The sequence below is a fragment of the Penicillium odoratum genome, assembly GCF_028828045.1.
Source record: "Penicillium odoratum strain IBT 22623 chromosome Unknown utg000001l_segment0_segment0, whole genome shotgun sequence".
NCBI lineage: Eukaryota > Fungi > Ascomycota > Eurotiomycetes > Eurotiales > Aspergillaceae > Penicillium > Penicillium odoratum.
Genome location: NW_026643143.1, coordinates 4,120,665 through 4,144,220, shown reverse-complemented (window position 1 = coordinate 4,144,220; position 23,556 = coordinate 4,120,665). Strand labels below are relative to the sequence as shown.

Below are 23,556 nucleotides of genomic sequence, written 5' to 3'. Positions count from 1 at the left end.
GAGACTCAGCAGGCACACGATACGAAGACTGTTTCTCATCAAGGCCAATCATCGAGAATGAAAGTACACCGAGGAGGCTGACATGGAATGCAGACGATCTTCTACAGTAATTGACATATTCTTTGTCGTCATTTGTTCTTTCATGATCACAATGTATCACAATGCCATTGTTTCTCTACATCATTTAGCAATCGTAATGTCTAGCTCTCTTTCGGGTACTTTGCACCAATATCAACATCTTCAAAAGTCCGGAATGTCATCTCATGGGGAGCTCGCGTCGACTCCTAGCCACACTTGAATCGTTTGCCTCTTGCATGAATCATTAAATCAACTCTCACTATAGTTTGTAATCTAGAAAAAGACCCATTGCTCATTCCTCGGCGAAAGTTCATACATTCAATCTGGGTGAAAATTCAGACAGACTCAATTCTAGCGTGGGCAGACTGTCTGATGAGCCCGTGGGAGAATTGATTGCGGTATTGGCAGAGAGTCGTGTGAACGAGGTGTTTCCAGGGCGAGGGCTGTTCTCATTCGATGTTGCGCATGCGCCTCGTGGAGTTTCTCTCTGAGCAGCCTCAGGTCTCACATTTCTATCCGGTGTGACAGAAACCCATGGAAACATCTTGTCCAGGAGACTCGTCTTGCTTGATCTGTGCCGCTCTTCGGGCCCATACTGGGATAGACTGGGCTGCGTGCTCGTCAACGACCGGAGACGATTGAACACGGAGAATTCCAACTTCAACTTGATGCTGTACACCACGGTCTTGAAGCTCACTTGAATGTAGTGCAGCTTGTACTCCGCGAGAAGGAGTAGAATGTTGAGCAACACGACAATAATGTTGATCCAGAGCAGATGTATGATGGCATTCCGACCATTGCGACCTCGGATCTCGATCATCGGCTGGAGAGCTCGGATTGCTTCGTAGATATAAATCCCGCAAATGATGAAATCTTGTACGCAGAAGCCTGTCACCTGGATGCGATCGTATATCGCGGCAGGTCGAGCGAAGCGTGCGTCACCTTGGTTCAGGCCAAAGAATAGGACGGTCATGGGGACGTGGAGAATGAAAAAATTGCCAATGATCATCCACAAAACCCACCGCACCTTTCCCATGTTGGAGACAACGAGGTTCAGACGTGAATAGAGTACGACGGCCTGACCGGTAACCATGGCGTACCACCCGATGATGAAAGGGATTGACGTAGAAAGATTAGACGCCTGAGAGACAAAACGAGCCATGGCAGGCAGTGCATGCACAAGGATGCCCCAAGACGCGACCTGCATGCTCCAGAAATAGAGACCGCTGTAGCGCTTGAACGTGTCGAAAGTGACGATTGCTGTTTCGAAGGCGTTGTAGGCACCGATTGAGAACATGGCCACGACCTGGATGATCGAGACGTTTTTCATCAGGATGGCCCCGACGTCTGGTGGCAGGCTGCTAATGATCGTGTCCATGATAACTGCAGACTTGTTGCAAACGAAGAGAACTTGAGAGCTATGAGGTGGACATGGTGGGTAGACGGTTTTGAAGACTACTATTCAACATGTTATCTTCTCGCAATGCGATCATGACGTGGTTGCCAGGGCTCCTGACAATGACTCGGGGAGCTTTTAGATCATATTGGGTCCACACATGGCTCGATGGGTCGCAGACTTGTTGATAACCCAGAGGCTGTGACGAACACTAAACATGATTGGCCTTGATCACTTAGCCAGTTTAGCCAGACAATAGAATTCTCCCTTTAACCAGAAAATTTGGATGCCAATGGAAAACTTAGAGAGATAAAGTAAATTTTCGGCTTCCAAAGATCGACAAGTGGGGTTTGTCAAAAGCTGGGATTCTTTTTGGTCAACCCGTGGAAACACTCGGTCGGGACAGCTCAGACGAGAAGACCGGATTTTCCATGAATGGGTGATTTGAAGCTGATACCTGAAAGAATGTCTTATAATCGGAAAAGGTCGAATAAAGACTCCTTGACAGGATAAGATATTCGTGAAGAGCTGTCCCTCAATATACTTGCACCCTTTCGATCGTTTTTCCCAAAGCAATTTACCAATGCAAGAAAGGTTACATTCACAGGCAGAGGCGTATTTCACAAAAACACACCACGGCATTACAGATAGAGTTCGGATTGACCAGAGTCTTCCGGCCTACAACGCCGACCCTGACGTTTCTGAAAGCTAATCGGCGTCTAAATTGTTCCCAACTTATTCATGTAAACCTATTTTGTCCTGCCAAGCATGCACGACCCTGAATGAGATGGTGTTCTAGACCGTGATAAATTCGGACCTGGAGGATGAGCCATCAAGTGGACAAGTAAGGTATTGAGAGAAGGTTGCATGCAGACAAGATAGCTTCTAGATCTTTCCATCGACTGGATCGACAGGACGGTTACCCGGGCAATAGAGAAGTGGAGAAGTTCTCCCCTATGTGGGATCCGTTCGAAAGTGCATCGCGAATCACCTTCAAGGCATTTGGGAGCAACACTGGTAACCTTGTGCTTTGCGCTCTCAAAGCGTGTGCTTAGTGACCTTGAGTCACAGAAGAATTAGGATTTGAGCCATGCACTGTACCAAGGCAAGTGGCTATGGCGAGAACATGGAATTCGATCTTACCCACGTGCACTTTCATCTGGAATTAGCTATGCTTAAAAAGAAAAAAAAAAGAAAAAGGGGGTTTGGAGTTGGCTTCTGGCGGTTCACAGGTATCTGAAATTAGGCAGCAGCAAGTCATCATGTTCCGTATATACACAGTCTCTCTTAGGGGAACCTCTAGAGACCCTCCATTCGTGTACGCGGCAATTATGTTTGTGCGGGTTAAAACCACGTCTATATTCATGCGCCATCAAGAATATTGACGGTACTTTCTGGCACACTAACAGACTCCGAATTCCCGGCGTGAATGCACATTTGAGACTTCGGGCTCAGAAGACTGGTACTACTAGGGTTGCTTGGCAGGGCAACAGACTTTTGTGCTTCGTTGCAGATCATCTCTTAACAAACTTCCCTTGTATGAAAAGGTACGATTTCCCAATCTTCATTACAGAAAAACATTTTTCTTTCACTGTTCTACCACAACACGCCTGTCAAAATATCTAATACCATGGCAAAGCAATCAAGCTCCACCCCAAAGAAGTTAGATATCAGAAGCAGGTCAAGAGTGACGCGTGCGAGGTCCCGCATCAATTCTCCCAGCCCTGCTTCGATGGGGCTCTCTGAGTCTCATGCAGACTGCTCTTCTCTGCATTCAGCCACGAAGCCATCCAAAGTCCCGGTATGTTGTTTGTTTTCGATTCCTCAATTCTTGAATCACCCATCACGATGCTCAGTACTGCTGATACCATGCGCTTTCGGCTGATCATACTATTTAGGGGCATCTCGTGTCGAAGAGTGACCGGAAGAAGGAGACTAAAGCCATTCATGCTAAATGCTTTGATGAGATGGACAGAATTGGTCGGGAGCTTCGTTTGACCCTTGCGGAGAAGGACGACCAAAAGGCCTACGAGTCTCAATTGGTGCAGCGAATGCAAGCCACAAAGGCTGAAGAGAGTTCGAAACTGCAGCAAGCTATTGCGCTGAAAGAGACCGCGCTGGCTGAGAATAAAAGTCTTCAGAACGAGATTCGTCAACTCCAGCAGCAGGTAGAATTGTTGAATGCTTCGACAAAAGATAACATCCCGTGGAATGACATTCAGCCAATATTACTTCAAACACATGGCGAGCTAGTGTCTGCGACCACGCGATACTGGAACGCGATCGACGCTCTTCAGAACCGCAGACTATCATCCTATCTACCCGGCTCTGGAGTGATCCACGGAAATTGGACGGAGCAGTACGGCCCGCTGGGATCTTTGGGATCCGATTCACTTCCCGGGTTCGCCGAATCGGGCAATCCCTCTTCGAGCATTCAGCAAGAGCGTGGGGCAAGCAACGTGTTTGATTCCTTTGTGTGAAGCGTTCTTGGGTTCTTATGGGTCCAATGGTATTTTGATGTCAGAAATTATGACGCACACAACTATCTCCTGGTCGCATCACCGTCTTGGGACTACGGCTGCAATACGATCAGATTTAACTGGTAGACGATTTCATACCTTGTTTTGAATAAAGAGATTTCCGAAAAGTAAATAAAATAGATGAATCTTTCAAGCAGTTCTGTTCATCGCCAAGCGGGGCCTGTCACCTGGGTCCGTCCGTCCACCCGGTGGATCATGATCGCCGTCCTCTCCTAACTCTCTTCGCAAGATGATCTTCCGCTGCTCGGATATTTGATCCAATCACGGCACTGTAAGCCTTGGCAAGTGGCATGCTAGATGGTCTACCACTCAGCCAGTTTAGCAAAGTCAAATCAAAGGATTGCCACGGGTCATATGATTTGGAATTATCTGCCCAGAGGACTGAATGTAACATCAAAAATTTTGTTCTCAATGATCTCGACCATCATTTGCCCGGCCGGCCGCGCAAGATTCTAAAAATTGGCTCCAAATTTGTCACTCTCCGAATGTAGTAAGTGGGTCGAGTTGCACTGAAACACCGGCACGATAAAGCTTAATTGGCACGTGGCAAATAGTCCGTGCGCGTATCAGCCAAACCAAATATAAATTAGACCGGTGGCGGTTTTCTAATTTATACATTCCAGACCACCAATACTTAGTGATTTGAATTGAAAATCTACTCAGGTTGGCGATGTTGCTGGATGCTGTGGCACGTAGGTGGAAACAAGTGGACATGTGAATCATGTAGCACTACTTTGGTAACAAAAAGTCAACACATCATAGTCCGAAACCTCATTGGCGACAACATGTTCACCCAGTCAACTATCCTCTTCCGTGGTGCTCCGAGTCTCTGTAGCTATGGTATCTATTGTTGCCTCCACGGCTACCAGTCGTTGAACAATATCGTCCAGATCACTGCAAATGGTTTCAGTCTTATCTGCAAGAGTGCTCAGCGAACTCTGGATCGACCTATAATGGTATCAGCGGTGGCGCCTCTTAGAGCGACTTACTTCACTCGGGTGTCTAGTCTGATAGATGTATGGTTAGCAGCGAGGTTGGAAACGGTTTAGCGGCGGAGTCAGACACTTACTCGGAGATACACTGGAAGGCGATCATGAAACGATTGTCCGAGGTTGCAGATTCCCCTCCAATGTTCTGCTCCATCCCGACATCCTCTCTCTGGATCCAATCTTCAGTGTCATCTTGCGGGGTGCTACCCACCAGGGTCGTCTCACGTTGGAGATTGGCGAAGTTGTTCTCCGCAAGAGATTCAATCTCGGTAGTGTCACTCTCTGCCGATGATGAAGAGCCTTTTGCACTGTCCGAATCGGAAGGTGACAAGGATAAAGCGCGCTCTAATCGACGTCGAAAGTTTTCGTGTTTGGCGGGCCGGGAAGCCTTTCTAATTTCAACCATGCTTGTAGTAGAGAAGTTTTAGAACGGCGAATTTACCCAAGGCAAAAGTCGGGCAGCTTTTATAAGGTTTGTCCGGAAGGTCTGAGTAAGCAATTGATGTCTGTCGCAACAACGAAGACTCTCTCAGATGTTGAGCTCCATGGAAATATGTAGAGCCACATTGTTTAGGAATTTGCGAGTGTGAGCTTTTCACGGCTCTAGATGAGGTCAAAGCTGAACAAGTAAAGTCATGTAAGATTTCAACGGGCAAGATCAACAGGCAAGGTGAACAGGCGAGATCAACAGGCGAGATCAACAGGCGAGATGAACAGGCGAGATCAACATGCAACTTCAACAAGCAAGCTCAACAGACAAGGTCAACATACGAACATTGCTCTAACCACATTAAATTTCATCCAGATTGTGCAATTTGAGCAATGCTCAATATTTGATGATCATTGTTGCCCAGGAGCGACGCTTAATTCGAAAACAAAAAAAAGTAAAAGAAAAAAGAAACAAAAGACAAAAGACCTCAGATTTCTGAGGATCAGAAACTTGAGGATCAGAAACTGGTGAAAGTCTGTGATACAAAGCGCTTCTCAGGTGCAGAATCCTCAATATGGCTCATCAAACCAATCCATGGAACAGACTCTGACTCGAAAAAGTTTGACCAACTTCGCCAGTGAATGATACTCTTGACTAAGTCTAGCGAGTATTTAAAACTCAGCTTACTCCCCTCAACAAAAACTCACGACCGTCCCGTGAGCATCATTTTAAATTTCACAATGTCCCCACGTGGAATTCTGAGCTGGTCAGTCCAAGAAGAAGAGAACCTCCTGCGATGGTTAGATGAAAATCGTTCATTGCCGTGGAAAGATCTTCCAGGCGCATACAGAGAAAGGTTCGGCGTGGATCGAAGCGTTGAATCCTTACGAGGCAAAAAGTACCATATTCTGCGGAAGAATGGTCGCACGACTGCGCGATCTCCAAGACGTCAAAGTCACCGTAAACGACGAGAGCCCCGCCGTCGCTCGACAGAACAGACGGTCATACATTCAGACGCTTCAGCCGATGCGGCAACCCGGAGCAACATCGATCTGTGGTTTCAGACAATTATTGTGTCTGAATCTGATTCTGCTGATAGTAGCGAATCAACGCTGACACGAGGCTCGATTTCAGGTATGGATCCTCTCAAGCTGCCTTGACGTGAATGCTAACTCTTTCTTCAGATCGCTTGATGCCGGCGCTTAGAAATTACCGACCCAAGAAATTACGATCGTCGTCATGGATCTGGGAGTATGTACATCGGATGTGTGCCACTGGGAGAATGGACCTCTAAGGCGTGGTATATGAACATATTGTGAGATACCGCAGACATACAAAAAAGTACGATGAAATTGGTTAAATTTTTTGCTACCACGCACTAAAAACAGTATTTACGACATGAGCCTATTTCAAATCCCCAGATGGCTTATTTGGTGTCTTGATTATTCACAGCACCACGGTTATAGTGCGAATAAAAAGGGATGCGGTAGTCTTGCATTATTTAGTATTAGACCGGTACAACAGATTTGCAAAGGTTCATTCAGCGGGCTATACCTGCCCAACATTCAATAGTGGCTTTCCTCTTCGCCTCTCGCCATTCATCCTGTGGATTTTATTCTTGCTATCCTGCTTAATCTGTTTGATATTGATGATGCTCGTAAAAAGATTGTATCCTTAGTCAACGGAGTTTTGGTAGTCGTGAAAGCGGGGATCTTGTAAAAAGCTTTGGCAACATCTATTCACTATTCATGGTTTGTAGAATCCTTGACCGGTAAGAGAAACTGTAAGGCTTCCACACTTCTCATGCAAGCTCTCAAGGCCAACTTTCGAGGGTGGTCACGTTGGGGTACAATTTGTCCTCATGTGCAGGCCACCGACCCAAGCGGGTCAGAAAAGACTGGCCGTGAGACCTCAGTCGATGATTGCGCAGATCACTGATCTGAAGCCAGGAACAACATCGATGATCCTGGGAGTGAGCTTGCTCCTGGGACTTTCCAGTTATGTCCCGGTGCCGCCGGTCTGGACCTGAGCTAGACCGGCTTTTCTTGATTCTCTCTAGTAACGGCCCCGCACATATGCATCATGGCTCTGGCTATATAATTGATTGATAAAGCCCGGTGCCTTTCACATTATTGAACAGCTTTCAATGTCTTCTCATTCTGCAGACAAAGCCACAAACAAAGATCTACGTGGTCATGGATACCTTCGTGGCCAATCTGTCCCCGGAGGTAGGAATTGTCCTCCAAGAAAACATCTCAAACATCATCGTCATATCGATACTCGCTACTGCCATATGCAATGCGATGGAAATGATCTTCGTCACATTTGACATTGTCAGAAATTATCGCAACCTCTACTTCTGGAGCATGCAGGCCTCATGCTGCGGCATTCTTATGCACGCTGTTTCTGCCATCATTTGCTGCACATCTCAAAAATCCACACTGCCGGCGTCCGTGTTGTTCATCGTCGGGTGGTACGCCATGGTGACTGGTCAGGCCGTCGTATGCTACTCTCGTCTGCGCCTCGTCATTCTTGATATCAGCAAGGTGCGATGGGTGCTCCGGATGATCGTCGTGAATGCTTGCATCCTACACATCCCTATGACAGTTCTGTTTCTTGGGAGTATCAATGGCGATCCCCGTTTTCCTCGACTGGCTTCCATCTTCAATCGCATCCAATTGGTCGGCTTTTGTGTGCAGGAGGGCGTGATTAGTTGCTTCTACATACATGAGGCGATGCGCAATCTGATCTGCGTCGCCAGACTTCGCGGCCGGGAGCAACCTCAAGCCACCGCGCATCTACTTGGGATCGGCGGATTCGTGTTTCTCCTCAATATTCTCCTCCTCTTGACGGAGTACAGGCTGCATTTCATACAAGTCAGTCTACAAGCTGTGATATACAGTATCAAGTTGAGACTGGAATTCGTGCTGCTGTATCATCTTCGCACAGCAATGCATGCCGATGCTCTGGGTTTTCCACCGGGCCGAATACAGGGTCAATCATCATCAGGTGATGCGAATGTCTCGAACACGACCACTGCGGCCACAACCGTTGCGCTGGACGTGATAAGGCCATCTCACGGTGAGGTAGTGGGAGACCAGGATCATTGTCACTCTCATTCTAGCAGTACGGCTGAATATCATGAAGCATTATGTGAGATCTCACACCATCCGGTGGAGATTTGACGAGAAATTGTCAATTTAGCTTAGCTCACCTGGGCGGGTTGCCGTGACTGACCATCATTGTCAGTCATGCAGCATAAAGTTTCCTACCAAAGTTCTGCATAATCCATCACATTCTGTCTCCATCACAATCTGCAATGAATGAAGAAGATAGACAGCAGTCACAAGGATGGGGTTTTAAACCTGGCCAAGGGGAAATTGTCCTGGTACACACGGACCGATTACCTCCTGCATAACGAGGGTATGTACATATTCGAGGGTCATAGAAATTATCAAATTTCGTACCCTTTCCGTGAAAAGCTGAAAGATCCCGACGTATATATCGATAAACCTTTCCATAGATAACTCTGCAAGTTATTGTGGAATGTTCACACATCTTAGAAGTCATTCGGTCTGATTCGATCGCTTCGCTCCGATTCGACGGTCGAGGGCCTCTTAAGAGAAGTCGACAACCTTGCTCGGCAAGGCTATGAGATAAGATTGTACTATTGAGAATTCCGGGGAAGCCCTTTGATCTGAAGACAATGAAGGGACGCGAATTGACCTTTAAGTAAAAACGCAATACTTGCGGCGATCTTTGGGCCTCAGCTTTCCTTCTGGTTTTTTCAAAGAAATAAGGACATTAAAAATACCTGCCATCTGATCCAGCACTGATGTATCTCTCAAAGAGTGAGAACTTCAAAAGATACTGCCCTGCGGTGCGCACGGCTACATCAGAAAAGACAAAGCAGCCAGTTGGGTATGGTCTTCTAACGTGGGCGATACTTGCAAACCTGTCCCCAATCAGGACTGACGATGAGTGACCAGTGTTCTGCCGATGAAGGGGCTCTATGGTGACGAGGAGGAAGAACTGCGCGTTGTTGTCGAATGTGACATCATGTTTTCCCGCAGACGGACATGAAAAAGATTCGATGGTGCGAATTTGGACAACAGGTGGATGGTCGATGATCTGCAAAAGCTGCATGAAAAATAGTGTACGAAAGTCAGAGACCATAGTTCGTCCTCCGATGTCCAAATAACCTCTGATGATATTTTTTAGCGGTAGAAAATTTGGCATCTGGAGGGGCTCAGCTAATAGGCAAGTCTGTCATGTGCAAGATGGCATCCCTGCGCATCGCGCAGTCCAGACGCGCCCTGATCCTCAATCACACTAAGATTACTGAAATATTGTATACTCGAAATCACTTAGATGTTTGGCTTATCATATGATTATAACTGCCATTCCTGAGTTGTCCAGTGAGGAGCGTTTCAAGCACTGGTCAGATGGCTTTCCTGGCTCATTCTAGCACTGAAAATATTCATCCGCGCAAAAACGAGCATCTGATGCAATGGGCTCGCCGAAAGGAATAGTTGCATGAGACCTACAAATTTCCTGCATATGTAGTGATTTTGGGACAAAGGGGTCTTTGATAAAGAGGCATGATCATTTCGATGTCGTGACTCTGCCCGAACCATAACTGTACGCTCTGATAGTATATTATTCATCGGTGTATTTTTGAAAGCGACAATAACTGGTGAGGGACATTCAGATTGATCAAGGAGATGATCTGTCGGGTTGAACATATAGAAACGGCAGCATGAGAAGTACAATAAAAAAAACCACGATGATTGGATACAATAGTTTTTGGATAGCTATTGAAGCGGTTCAAGGAACTGAACTGTCGTCAAAACTCTGCATTGAGCATCATGGGGCGTCCCCTAGGTGGACACTGACTGTACTCTTCTAGTTCCTGATAAATACCAAACACGTCTCATTTGGCATAATCAAGGGCTACCTGGAGTCTGACTGGACCGGGGGCAAGATTGCCACCAATACCGCCGACATGGGCAACATCCCTTGTGTAGGCGTTGCGAACGTGACTCGCATCTCGAGTAATGGCTGAACATATATGAGTGAGGACATCACAAATCTGCATTCCTTGAATTTCCAGGCCAGCGTTCTGTGCTTGAATCGCAGAGACGTCAAATCCGGACCAGCCGTCGTTCACGAATGAACCAAAGTCAAACTCTCCCCACGTCGACGCATAACCACCTCTAGAATCCAAAGGGATGGCAGTTCCAGGTGCAGCGGCCCATCCACCCTGGGAATCCTCATCAAAGGCTATGAATCGTGTCTGGCCGGCGGCAAGAGTGAATTCCCTGCAAGCTTTGCCGTACCAACCGCCCTGAATACCGTCTGGTCCAAGTTTATTCCAGATCACCACACTCCAGTCTTCTCCCCCTACTGGTCCATTGAAGCGAACCACATACTTGTACTGGTTGGCTCGATTGGCAGGGACTTCGACAATGTTACTCCCATATGGAACGCCGACATTGCGTGGATGTGCTTTCCTGTCGCTCGGAGGCGTGAGTCTCGCGGGGTTCGTGACCAGGTACATGCGAGGTGAGATGAAAGCATCCTGTCGGGGCCATTTCGGTGCACTTTCTGAGCATGGACATTGTCGGTACCCTTGACAGCAGATTCCGAACCATATGAAGGCACCAATAAGCCGTAGGATATGCATCATCGCGGGACACAAGTGTATGTGAATTGAATGCCGAAGTAAATGAGACTGATCGAGAGAGAGGAGCAAGCTGCACGGAGAAAAGCTGCACAGAGAGTAATCTCGACTTATTGTATTGTGCTTCACCACCAAGTCGTTCCTCGAATGATTTGATCAGAGGATGCAAGATGGTGAGAATGTTTTTCTTTGCTCGTACACTTTGGTCCGTTGAGCCCGAGCATGAAAAGTAATACTGGTACATACGAGAATCCACAGTGGCCTAGGTTTGCTGGGAATTCGAATAGCTCGATTCTCTATGTGGGAGAGACCAAGTACTTCAGAAAGCTTCTAACTGCACCCGGGAATATTTGCGTATGTACTTTTTTTCGGATTCAGGTTGGCTGTGTCTATCCTGTCTTGCCTGGATACATTTAAAACGACTTGAGTTTTCGATCGCCTTGTCTGTACCAATGTATAGTATGATAATCGCATTTCTACATTCTGATAATATCATCCTGGAAAGGCAGCATGGCCAAATATCAGGTATAGATTTGTAGTCATTGGGCGCTCCTTGATCATTCAGCTCAGTAGTTCCAGGAACCCAGAATTCAACTCTCTGTATTCGACAACTGGCATCGGCTCAAGCACAGCTCGTGGTGTGAATTGTCGATGTGTGTTGTCCTGGATGAGTTAAAGTAAGAGCCGTAGTACTACAATCAATGTAGCATGGCTGTTGTGAAAATATTTTGAGTGGGCGATGGCTTAGACCTTGAAAATTCGATCATCAACAAGTGAGGCCACTTCCTCAGAACACAGCATGATCATCGGCTTCTGTTTGAAATCAACAGCCAATGCTGAAATTCAGATGATGGCGATAAAAGCGCATGCTGTCGCAGTGGAGCGATGATCGCTGCCCACCGTTTCAACTGTTGAAAGTACGGTCGTTGAGACAAGGTTGAACGTTGATCAACGCTCTTCAGACAAACAATAATTAAAAATGAAATTATTTTATTTTACTAATTTATTATTATTTGAACATTTCAGAAATTGACTTGAGGGCATAATTCACCCTTGACATGACCGTTCATTTTTCACCGGCCTGCACTTGGATATTCTCTCGCCCGTCACCTCAATAAGCCGAAGTTCAACAAGCCTGACTTTGCACAGGCAACTTCGATGCCCCCGAAAACAATAGCCCTCCAGAAATCGACAGATCAAGAAGATTTCACCGCGGTAGTACAAGCGGGCGGTAACAAGACCTGTCAAGAGACCTATAAATATGGCCTCCTTCCCACATTCTCTGTCAAAATATTTATCTTCCTTACCATATCTGACGAGTTCCTCCAAGCTGAAACCAAGGCGCCCTGCTACAGCAGATGATGGGTCACTTTTCTTTGACCCCAAGTATTCGCTGTGACTGACATCCTCGGTGTACACAGAAGCCACCAAGTCACCTGCTTCTCCCTTCCCACTGGTGGTTCAGTCCACTGTGCCCGTCTTCGTGCCCGCGGGCCAGAGCTTGAGCCTTGACTGGCGACAATCCTTTGGTGAGTGCTGTACTCATGTGCCTTGTCGAGTTGAGCTAATAGTGTGACTTCTGACTAGCTTCTTGATCACAAGAGTGCAAGCGAGGCATCCCGCAGGTAAGTCCCTTGTCAGCCCCATACCCGTTGGCCAGTGCTAAAACTCCCCATGTTACGACCAGTCAGGTCTATACCACAGCCCCAAGTCAGCACTCCAAGGTTATACAACTACCTGCCAGTCACACCGATAACAATCATCATGCGACCAACTTTGGTTCCACTGCTGTCATGTGCTTGTCAAACAGTGCGTCCAGCGAGATCACCAGCGAGACCTCTGAGTATCGAACACCGTCATTCTCGAGCCCTTCCCATGCACATGTCGCCGTTGTCCCAAATGGTTCGATGTTCTGATAGTGTCTCAAGGATGGCTACTTGTGCATGTCATCGCGGTCACAGGTCTCGTACGGCTGGACACTCGTTGAAATAGATGCGTCTGCTCGGTGCTTCTGCCCCATCACCACCCGTTCATCGTCAGCCATGATCTTGGCTGGGTCCAGACAGACCAAACCGACCTCATGGACCTAAAAGAGGGAACATGCGTTGGGTCGGTTGGAGTTGGGACAGGTCTCCCCAAGACGACCCTTTTACTGTCTCGGCAGTGTCGTCCGTCGTTGGTGCAGGGTGAGACGAGATAACAAGACCGTGAGTGAGCCCACATTATGAGACACATGCTGACTATCTTGCAGAGTCACTAGCCAAGACGCTGAGAGACATGACGTGCAGCTGACCGAGCCTCGCACCGTTGCAACCTTTTCCATGAAGCGATGTATCTCGCTTTGGATAACGTTCCGAAGTGAAGAAGTCGACATGAATTAGGCTTGCCCGATCACTCCACTCTTTCGCCTCACCCACTGATGCCCCCTTTTTGAGAACATCACTCTATATCTCTGGGAAGTTGAGGCAACCATGCGACCAATGTACCGGCCGCCGACACACGGTGCATGGTAAGGTGATGAAGCCTCAGTCTGTGGTTTCCGAAGAACCCTTTCATGGTGGGACCGGCTTCCTCACCTGCGGAGGGTGCGAGTCAGAAGAATGCGGGAAGTCCATCCGATGGGTGGACAGATCTTGCTTTTCGGGACAGACGTCAATCGCCATGGACCAGTCCAAGAAGAAGGCCATGGAGCAATCAGACCTGCCACAAGGCTTGTCACTTTCTGCTTTGGTCCTGCCCCTGCCAATCTGGCGGAAGCCATTGTCACCAGAGGTTAGAGTCATCGCTTTCGACGACAGTGATTCTTTCGAAGAGATATGTGGCTGTCTTGCAACAGCAGATCGCAGGCATATCGTTCATCAATCTTGTGCAGAGCCAGCGACAGAGCCTGGTTTTTGCGGCCCAGCAACGAATGAAGCGACCATCGCCCCCGCTAACCAATCGTTGCGTTCCCTTCTGCCTCTTACAACTGCGCGAGACGTCTCCATTGGTAGCTCGCCAGATTTATGCCTCCTGAGCGCATCAAAATTGTGCACATGTTGCCCTTTACGACCGGGTGCTACCACTGGGCCAAGAAAGTCATTCGATCCGGTCTGCGTGGCGCACTAGAAGCGTTTGTGGGCAGTTCCGTGAATACAGCGCTCGTCATCGCCGAGGGAGGAATGGGCACGACCTGGATTTGCGAGCCTGTATCTTGAGCATAGCATCATATGCGGACAGACCCCTCTGTTTTCACAGGCCCCTGATGCCCAAGATAAGTACCAAACCTTTCATCTTCGGTGTCGGTGCTCACTGCTCACTGACACGGATCATACACCTCCCGACCGATGAAATCATCCAACTGCGTCACGCTGTTGATATCGCCATCACTTGTGCCCATCAGCTAGGGTCAAAGTCACAAATCTCAACCGCATCACCATATCCCGCACGTTTGACACCTATGAACCTGGCCACCAAGCCGACCAAACTTTGCCTCTCCTGGCTTCTTTCAAGTATGACAGCATGCGCAATTTGTCTTGTGCAGCTATGTCCCGGCCAGCCCGATACATACATTTGAAGACTGCGCTGAACACCGAATTTGGGACCAGCCCAATTCATACTCAACCACTTCAGGTCAATACGACCAAGAGTGGTACAAGTGTCAGCTCGGTACCTGGAAAGGTGAGTCAGAAGTCGTTTCCTAATCCAGTCACTAATACCGTGCCCAGTAGGACATGCCTCCAGGCACACATCGGGCAAATGATCAATGCCTCAGGCTACGATAGACTGCCACCTTGCAGTCCATCTTTTACCGACGCACACGCCGTCAATATCTCGCAATAGTTGAGAATGAAATCAGATCAGTGTACCAGACAAGTCTACAACCCCGTTCCGCCACGGACAAAGAGCTTAAGTGGAGCAATATATGTACGGGCTGAAGAGTTGTGAGGTCGAGGATGATAAATTGTGAGTGGCCCCATATCGCCTGATGTATACTGACATCTTTGGAACAGTCTTTGAACAGTCACCCGTCAAGTGCGTTACATTGTAACGACACAATGTGGACATACTCGCTATCCTCGAATAACGCATCCTTCCCGTGGGGAAGATCATCACTCGACATGAACATAGCAGTGGCAGACGAAAGTCTGTGGTATTAGGCTGCTCAGAAATCGGCGCGACTGCAGGACGCTTGATCAGCAGGATCAGAGTAGCAATCTCTTCGATGAATCCGATAATGCGGCCAACCCATTTGGCGAGAGACATGGGCTCCTCGTTTGAGCATACCGAGTGACGGGTATGCCGTCTCGACATGGACACGCGAGCTCGGCGGCATGTAATCAACTGCAGTGAAGTGGCAGTTCCGCCATCGCCTCAAGGTCAAATGCCGACACCGAGTATCCCTCGCCAATCCCGACAACTTGGGAGTATCAGTGTCCAACTTCCAACCGAGATGCCAATTATGAAGACCGCATTCACACTACACATGGCTGGCCGGGTGATGAATGGCGAACAATCTATATCCCAGGCACTTTTGGAGCCCTTGGTTTTCCCGCAAACCACATGAGCAGCCCTCATCATGTTGAGTGAAGCGGGGTTCATCACGAATATAGTCGGCCCTCAAGCCCAAATATTGAGCATTCGGTCTTTTGCCAGGCCAGGCTTTCCAAAGGATCACCTTGACGATTGGGCAGTCCCAAGATGAGATTTTTCACTTTGGGATTCTGCACTCGTCACCCATTCTCCAATCGCCCGTCAAAACGCTGATCCGTCATCGGATAAATGTGAGTCAAAAGTCCCTTTCCTGATCTGTGAGCTAAGTTATCCCCAACAGAATTTGTCCCGGTGAAACCCAAAGCACGCCATCACCGCCGCAGGCATTTGACTGCCTTATTTCGGAATGCAGCTCATTTCAAAGTACACGTTGTCGGTTTCTCAAACGAAAGTGCATGCTGAGCGACATTCTCACGAAGGACTGACCGCCACGGTTGGCTGGTTCAAGTCAGTGCCATGGCTGGACTTGGTCGGTCTTAAGTCAGCTTTGTGGGAGTTTGCTTGTGGGAGTTTGCTTGTGGGAGTTTGCTTGTGGGAATGGGCTCGTGGGAGTTTTCTTGTGGGAGTTGGCTTGTGGGAGTTGGCTTGTGGGAGTTGGCTTGTGGGAGTTGGCTTGTGGGAGTTGGCTTGTGGGAGTTGGCTTGTGGGAGTTGGCTCGTGGGTATTGATATGTGGGATTCGGCTCGTGGAAGTGGTTCGACTAGGACTAGGGGGAAGATACCTCTGCTCGAGGTATGCTTCATAGCCTTTCTTGTCGGCTACAGCTCTGATATCAACTAAGAGAAAGAGAGAGAGGCCCAGCGCGATCTTGAAAGATTGACTAGAGCGAGCATTGATTGAGTCGAAACTTGGACACCGGCAGAGCAACTGCGTGGTCTGTAATATCTACCGGACTTCATCAGAGGATCAAACATAAGGTAAAGCCGGGTGTTACAAGCGGTGAGATCCGATGTCGACTGACTTATTTCAAACGGCCACTGTCATGTGAAGACCAACTCCGCCGGACGTCGCGTAAACAACACTGCACCGCGCGTCTGGGACGGCCTCACCGCCTTTGTCGTCGCGTCAGACTGTGGACGGGAACGCCAGTCCAACCTCTCTCGCTTTGGAGACACCAGGCTGATGTCTATCCATGAGGGTGCGAGTGCTGACACCATTCGACATTCTTGCTCGACAAGCAGCTCAGCTTGCGAATGTTTATCATTCTTGGCGACCCTGCCTCCCTGCTGCGCGACCGACTATTACCGATCTACGTACACTGCAGTAGTCGAGCGAATATGCATTCCAGGCTGATCCAGTCGGCATTTGCGGTGACATGCAAGCAGATGCCGTCGCCATGTCCTCGGTCCGGTCGAGAGAAGACGATACTCGAAACTTGAGTAAAGGTTCAACACAGGGATTCATTTCATGCAATAAGAATCTTGATGGATGTACTCTCTTCATGGGCTGATTGGACGTGACTATCAAGCGGCACGTATGACATTGCGCCCGCTGGTACTTGATCTTTTGTCGGTGGAGCGACATGTCCAAGGGTGGGTGAGATGAAGCCACATCTGCCCAGCTATGCAGTGCAGTCTGCGAGCTCGGCAACTTTGGCTCAACCCAAGCCCTTCAGAAGCCTTCCGTACTGATCTTGTCAGTCGTTCTGAGGTCTGGGAGGTCTCAGATAACCAAATTCTGCCGTCCCTCGCAGTATCGGTCAAATTGCGGTTCTGCTCGAGCTATTCAAAGTGATTGGAGGTCTCGAAATGCTTGTGTCCTCTCAAACGGCTTTGTCACGTGACACGTGCTACGGCCCCGATGCTGCTGAAGAGAAGTCGATTTGAGCTTCCAAAAATCCATGCCCATTTTATTGGCGAATCGAAAATAACGGAGAATTCCGTACTCGGTGATATCGATTTTGCCCAGGAATTCAGTCTGCTAGGTGTGGGGATCTATGAAGAGGAAGCTAAGGCTACCCGTCGAACTGCCATGGCAGAACAAAGAAAGGGTCTTGCGTATTGGTGCTTGATATCTAGCTCAGTTGCCTCTCATTCAGGTACAACAGTGGGAGTTGCGCTACAGTGATGTGGTGTGAGATGCGAGCTCGCCGTCTCTACCTTGCATCATGACGGCACGCGTCCACATCGCAGTCTTGAGCATCTAATCATGTAGCTATGTCTTTCATCCCGATGGGCAGCTTTGCGTCGCTGTGTAGCTGATGTCTTGCGATGCATTGCTCCCACAAGGCTTCGAATCACGCGTGAGCTGTTGACTCACGAAGCAAGACTGCAAGGCTCGTTCGTGGCACTCTCAAATGCTTTCATCTAGTTCTAAGACGAGTGCTCGTCATGCTAGGCAAAGTCTAGGCCGGTGATGCAGGGCTCATTATGCTTTCGTCCTGCATGCTGCTTTTTCAACCGCCTGCGTAATTCCCTGATAACACTCGATGGTGTATCCTTTTCGTAGACTGATGACTGCTGTTTGTGAGACACATGCAGTAGACCGACTTGTTCGATGTCCGGGATGGTAGCCTTGTCAGTGTGTGGGACAGGGGAAGCTCGCAACGTAGACGTACACAAAGGATGTGAATGGTGTCATTTCATCGGATCTAGGGCTCACGCGCAGTGATGTGGGACTCAACGGTCGGGCTGCTGAGCATTAGTTTCATGTTTGTATCATACGTGGTCGACTTTGAATCAACTTGATCCCAATTGTCTCATGATGTGTCGCAGTCGTACTCAGAGGAGACTGGTGTAGACTTATTGGTCATATTTTTGTGAGACCGCTAGAAATCCCAGTCACGCATGCGATTTAGATGTCATACAGTAGTATACGTAGTGCTAAAAAAATGTTGTTCGTTCATTGGAGGTGTCATATACTGTACACATGTGGTATATATATCGGGAAGTTTGAGCCGAGTGGATTCTTGGTGTAGATTACTGGGATTTTTGACGTGATGTAGCTTTCCGTATGGAATATAATTATCGACCGTATGTCAAAACTCTGTTACTTGTCCGGGAGGACTTGACAACCACTGTTGGCCTATGAGAGAAATACAGTGCTGTGGGCGGGATCTTCCTCCAAGTCGGACGGAGCGTGCGCGAGGGAAGACACACCGCCTGAGCGCCTCACCCCGTTTGACAACAACGCGTCCAGACTCAGCTTTTTTGCCCATCGACGCATCGGCACCGTCATCATCGACAAATTGTCTTCAGTGCTGGCCACTATTTTCCAGGCTGGTCACGGTTTCAAGCTGGTCACGATTTCAAGCTGGTCACGGTTTCAAGCTGGTCACGGTTTTTAAGCTGGTCACTGTTCATGAAGTCGTGCTCGATTGTTTACCAACGCTCATTCAACTGTTTGCATAGCATTTCAACTGTTAAAAAGCCGGTGAACTGTTTGGAACGCCGGTCAACTGTTGAGGAAGCTGTTTAACCGTTTAGACAGCCGGCTCAACTGTTTACCAGAGCAGACTCAACTGTCTACACACGCTCATTCAACTGTTGATGAGAACAGTTCAACTATTTACCAGGCCCGGCTCAACTATTTATCAGAGCAGACTCAACGATTTACGCACGCTCATGCAACGGTTCACGACGCTCAGTCAACTATCACCGAAGCAGGCTGGTTGCCACCATGGACTATTGATCACCGCATCTACCCGTCACCACCAAAGCCAACCTCAACAGTCATCTTGGGTTTCCAGACTTCTGAGACACACGTGAATAATGCGTTCTTGCCCAAATGTGATGATCTTTGACCGAGCGACCAGCCTGGATGTGTGTGTATACATGCTCTACGTGTGTATACATCTTGTGAGATCGGATTCTGGACTTGATACTACAATGCACGGCGAATTCGGTAAGAGCAAAATACTGGGTTTGTTCGTTCTCTATACAACGTTATCTAGAAGTGAAAATAGGCTCTGAATGCGCTCTCCTGGCCCTACTGCCAGTCTCTTCGCCCATGGCCTGAGCCTACACAAGTGAACTATCGATGTTGGCGCAGGTCTTGGCTTCTTCAACTGCAGAGCGAGAGTTGAATACTGGTCCCTAGCACCACGTAGAGGTGCCTGCACTTTGCTAGAGTCCCTTGGTGTCGCAGCTGTCCCCTGCGGAGCACTTGATTTCGCAGAGCATCGTACTGCGGAGTCCCTTGGTTTCGCAGCTGTCCCCTGCGGAGAACTTGTTAACGCAGCGGTCTCCTGCGGGTCTCGATTGTCATCACAGCGTCCCCCTGCGGAGTTCACTTGGTAACGCAGCGCCCCCCTGCGAGGAACAGTTGATCACGCAGAGCCCATCCTGCGAGGAACAGTTGGTATCGCAGAGCCTATCCTGCGGGGAACAGTTGATCACGCAGAGCCCATCCTGCGAGGAACAGTTGGTATCGCAGAGCCTATCCTGCGAGGAACAGTTGGTATCGCAGAGCCTATCCTGCGAGGAACAGTTGGTGTCGCAGAGCCTATCCTGCGGGGAACAGTTGATCACGCAGAGCCCATCCTGCGGGGAACAATTGCTAACGCAGAGCCCATCCTGCGGGGTAGTCTTGTTCTCGCAGCACCCCCCTGCGAGGCATATTGATAACGCAGACCTATCCTGCGGGGTAGTCTTGATCTCGCAGCACCCCCCTGCGAGGCTTATTGATAACGCAGACCTATCCTGCGGGGTAGTCTTGATCTCGCAGCACCCCCCTGCGAGGCATATTGATAACGCAGACCTATCCTGCGGGGCGGACTTGTTCTCGCAGCGCCCTCCTGCGAGGCATATTGATGACGCAGACCTATCCTGCGGGGTGGACTTGTTCTCGCAGCGCCCTCCTGCGAGGCATATTGATGACGCAGACCTATCCTGCGGGGTGGACTTGTTCTCACAGCGCCCTCCTGCGAGGCATATTGATGACGCAGACCTATCCTGCGGGGTGGACTTGTTCTCGCAGCGCCCTCCTGCGAGGCATATTGATAACGCAGACCTATCCTGCGAAGCATGTTTGGTGACGCAGAGCTTGTACTGCGGATCCGTGGCCACGGAGACCCTCAAGCCTGCAGACAAGAGATGGAAACCATGACACACGGGAGTGTGAGGAGGGAAGTCCTGAAATTTTCTGGGCTGGAAACCTGGCGCCTTTTATGTCAAGTCGGCTACGTCTCTTCACAGAAACCCCCTGCGCAGATTCATAGGAACGGCCACTGAATTGGGAGGGCATTGGAAAAGTTACTTGGAAATCTTTGGCCAGAAGACGTACCTTCAATGGATCCGTGGCTGGTCTCATGTTGCCAGGGGGACCAGCCCTTGGTTCCATCAAATCAATCATCTAGACTGACCATTTCCTGCGGTGGGTTACATCGGCGACTGAGTACCAGAATTGATGAAATGGATTCCATGGATCCGATCGCTGTGGCAATCAAATTGCGTTGCATTGCAAGTTGCGACAGAGGTAATACAATACAGCATTCAGAGAGGGCTAGACGCAATGGCCATGCAAGTGCGATCATAGGTACTATTGTCATTATTGTCGCGCATAGATCAAGAACTTCTGCAGCGTACGTTGTCCTTGTTTTTGCCAGACTCTGAGAAACCAAACAGTGGTGTTCAGCAAGATGCACGAAGGACTGGACCTCGAGACCAACCCACGTGCTATTTAAGTTTTAAGGTGCCGGCCGATCATTTCGATCTCGCCGTCCCACTTTCCACCTTTCATTTTATGCACCCTCTTCCTGACGATACTTTAGCCATTGGTAAATGCTTGATGAAAGGTCAATTAATTGGTGCGAATACTACAAAGTATCTTCTTGCTCATCTCTGTAATCGACGCGCTTGGCAGGACAAAACCTGAGACTTCACGAGTACCTTTGCAAGTACCCTGGTAAGTACGCGGGCAAGACTTTGGCTGATCTGCGGGCCCTGCTCCTACCGCTCAAACTTACCTGCCACGGACCCGCTGCGCTCCTGTTTCCAGCAACCTTGATTGGTGAGGCATCTGCAGTCCATCATGACTCACAACCCCACCGCGCCTGACCAACCAAACGCCAGCCTGTCCTCTGGAAAGGCGTCGATCAATTTCTAGAATTTCCATGTGGCGCAAGACCCACTATCGATGTTACATCCTGGACCACGAGCCATGGAACTACATCCTTGACCGGACTTACACGCTAGCTCTAGAACCTTGTCTCTCTCTAAATTTGATCATAACAGCGAGCTCGTGTACGCATGCTGCTCATAATATGTTCTCTGAAAGCGCATAGATAAGACACCTGATAGTCGGGAATAAAATTTACACCTCAAGAACATTCTCGATTGCTAATGCGTCATGGCCTGTCTGACTTAAACCTCTATCGCATCATTGCCCTTCGCACATATTTGGAGCAGGGATGTGACTTGCATCGTGGCACGCGGGTTTAAGGGAACCGAGGTTTGACGGTCGCAAATTGCCTTCTGACCTCACTCGAGCCAACGGAGTGATTCCATCAACACCCGACATTGTTTATTCAAACGAAGCCGAGTAACTCGATCAGCTCGGTATTGGAAGTCTTCGTGGCATGCGAAAGGACCGATTGACCCCTTGATCTCGATCGACCCTAACTTTGGACCTCGAGAGCAGACACTCGTGGATCTTGACGTTGTTAGGCTGATCGCATGCATGAAGCTTCGCACCCAACATGAGGGGCGTCTCCCCCCGATGATCGGGACAATCGATATCAACCAGCTCCTCTTTCGCAACGGTTGCAACAGCGCGAAGGTCTCCGTAGATCACAGCCAGATGCAGAAGTGTTTGGCCGCGGTGGTTCTTCTCATTGATCTTGGCCCGAGGATCCCGCAAGAGCATTTCCAAAATCTCATACTGTTGATATTCTAAAGCCACTAGGAGTGGCTGCTGGAATTTTTGATCATGACTGTAGAAGTCAATGTCTTTGCGGCTGAGCAGCTGCTGTACGATTGAAACACTGCCCTGTGTGATGGCCATCGACAGCGCAGTCTGACCGTAAGCATTGCATTGAGAAGCACGAAGATTATCATACTTCAACAGGAGATCCACCGCCGCGTGATCACACGCTTGAACGGCAAGCATCAAGGGCGTGTGTCTTCCATGTATCTTGTTGATATTCGTCGTGCACGTGCAGAGGTACTTCTGGAGCGCATCAGACTTGGAGAATTGTTGCCCAAGTGGAGGGCTAGGGTAGAACAGAGCGGGTGACATGGTGGTGGTGAAGATGGATGTAGTGGACGAGTTATGAGGGATCAGGTATTGTTAGATTGACAAAGGTGGTATAAAGGCCTCGATGCTGGTTTATATATGCTTGCAAGGCCATCCACCAGATCATTAGAGAACAGTCCATAGATTCATATCCAGTTGACTGCATTCTCGAACAAATGTGCCACGTCGGGAAGTGCAGAATGAATGTTGCTTGCTGAATTGCTTGACAAAGTATACAGAATTTTCCAATGGTACACTGCAAGAATGACAATGATGATAATTTTGGTAGCCAAGGACATAGTATATCTTGGTGCCAGAAGGTAATCTTTTGATCAGAAAGCATCAATCTGGTCCTAGGATCTGGCCCTGTGCTCCGGGTACCAAGTATGACATCATCTGGGATCTGAGGCTATAGCCCCGGAAGCCAGACACAGCCTTCCACGGGTCATTTATTCATTTGACTATCGCTAATGTACTGATGGAGCTCAAGACACAGTGCCTGATTGCCTGGGTTCAAGAATCTTTCGTCATATAACGAAATGTGCTTCGTGTATGTGGCCATTTCATACAACGCCAACTTGACCAAATGCTCAGTCTACATGCTCCTCATTGGAACCAGGCGGATATACGCAATACATTAACACAAGTCATAGGCTCAGATACGATGGCGGATGCTCATAAATGTGATTCCTGCGGCCGAGTGGTATGTGCGTTGATGAATGCACAAGCTGGTC

The 23,556-nt window shown here is 48.8% G+C and overlaps 6 protein-coding genes across 6 annotated transcripts; 3 read left to right on the top strand and 3 right to left on the bottom strand.

The window, feature by feature from the left end:
• Positions 1 to 388: 388 nt before the first annotated feature.
• Positions 389 to 1,456, bottom strand: N7520_001585 (uncharacterized protein; the record flags this gene model as incomplete). The annotated part of the gene is made up of 1 exon (XM_057135520.1): positions 389 to 1,456. One exon carries the CDS (start codon positions 1,454 to 1,456, stop codon positions 389 to 391), a length of 1,068 nt encoding a protein of 355 aa, XP_057001456.1.
• Positions 1,457 to 3,206: 1,750 nt separating this feature from the next.
• On the top strand, positions 3,207 to 3,954 carry N7520_001584 (uncharacterized protein; the record flags this gene model as incomplete). Its single annotated transcript, XM_057135519.1, has 2 exons — positions 3,207 to 3,275; positions 3,373 to 3,954. The coding sequence occupies 2 exons, from the start codon at positions 3,207 to 3,209 to the stop codon at positions 3,952 to 3,954; spliced, it is 651 nt and encodes a 216-aa protein (XP_057001455.1).
• Positions 3,955 to 4,811: 857 nt separating this feature from the next.
• Positions 4,812 to 5,409, bottom strand: N7520_001583 (uncharacterized protein; the record flags this gene model as incomplete). The annotated part of the gene is made up of 3 exons (XM_057135518.1): positions 4,812 to 4,962; positions 5,004 to 5,021; positions 5,084 to 5,409. The coding sequence occupies 3 exons, from the start codon at positions 5,407 to 5,409 to the stop codon at positions 4,812 to 4,814; spliced, it is 495 nt and encodes a 164-aa protein (XP_057001454.1).
• Positions 5,410 to 6,173: 764 nt separating this feature from the next.
• N7520_001582 (uncharacterized protein) lies at positions 6,174 to 6,727 on the top strand (the record flags this gene model as incomplete). The annotated part of the gene is made up of 2 exons (XM_057135517.1): positions 6,174 to 6,567; positions 6,618 to 6,727. 2 exons carry the CDS (start codon positions 6,174 to 6,176, stop codon positions 6,725 to 6,727), a joined length of 504 nt encoding a protein of 167 aa, XP_057001453.1.
• Positions 6,728 to 7,628: 901 nt separating this feature from the next.
• N7520_001581 (uncharacterized protein) lies at positions 7,629 to 8,618 on the top strand (the record flags this gene model as incomplete). The annotated part of the gene is made up of 1 exon (XM_057135516.1): positions 7,629 to 8,618. One exon carries the CDS (start codon positions 7,629 to 7,631, stop codon positions 8,616 to 8,618), a length of 990 nt encoding a protein of 329 aa, XP_057001452.1.
• Positions 8,619 to 10,366: 1,748 nt separating this feature from the next.
• Positions 10,367 to 10,993, bottom strand: N7520_001580 (Allergen; the record flags this gene model as incomplete). The annotated part of the gene is made up of 1 exon (XM_057135515.1): positions 10,367 to 10,993. One exon carries the CDS (start codon positions 10,991 to 10,993, stop codon positions 10,367 to 10,369), a length of 627 nt encoding a protein of 208 aa, XP_057001451.1.
• Positions 10,994 to 23,556: the final 12,563 nt, after the last annotated feature.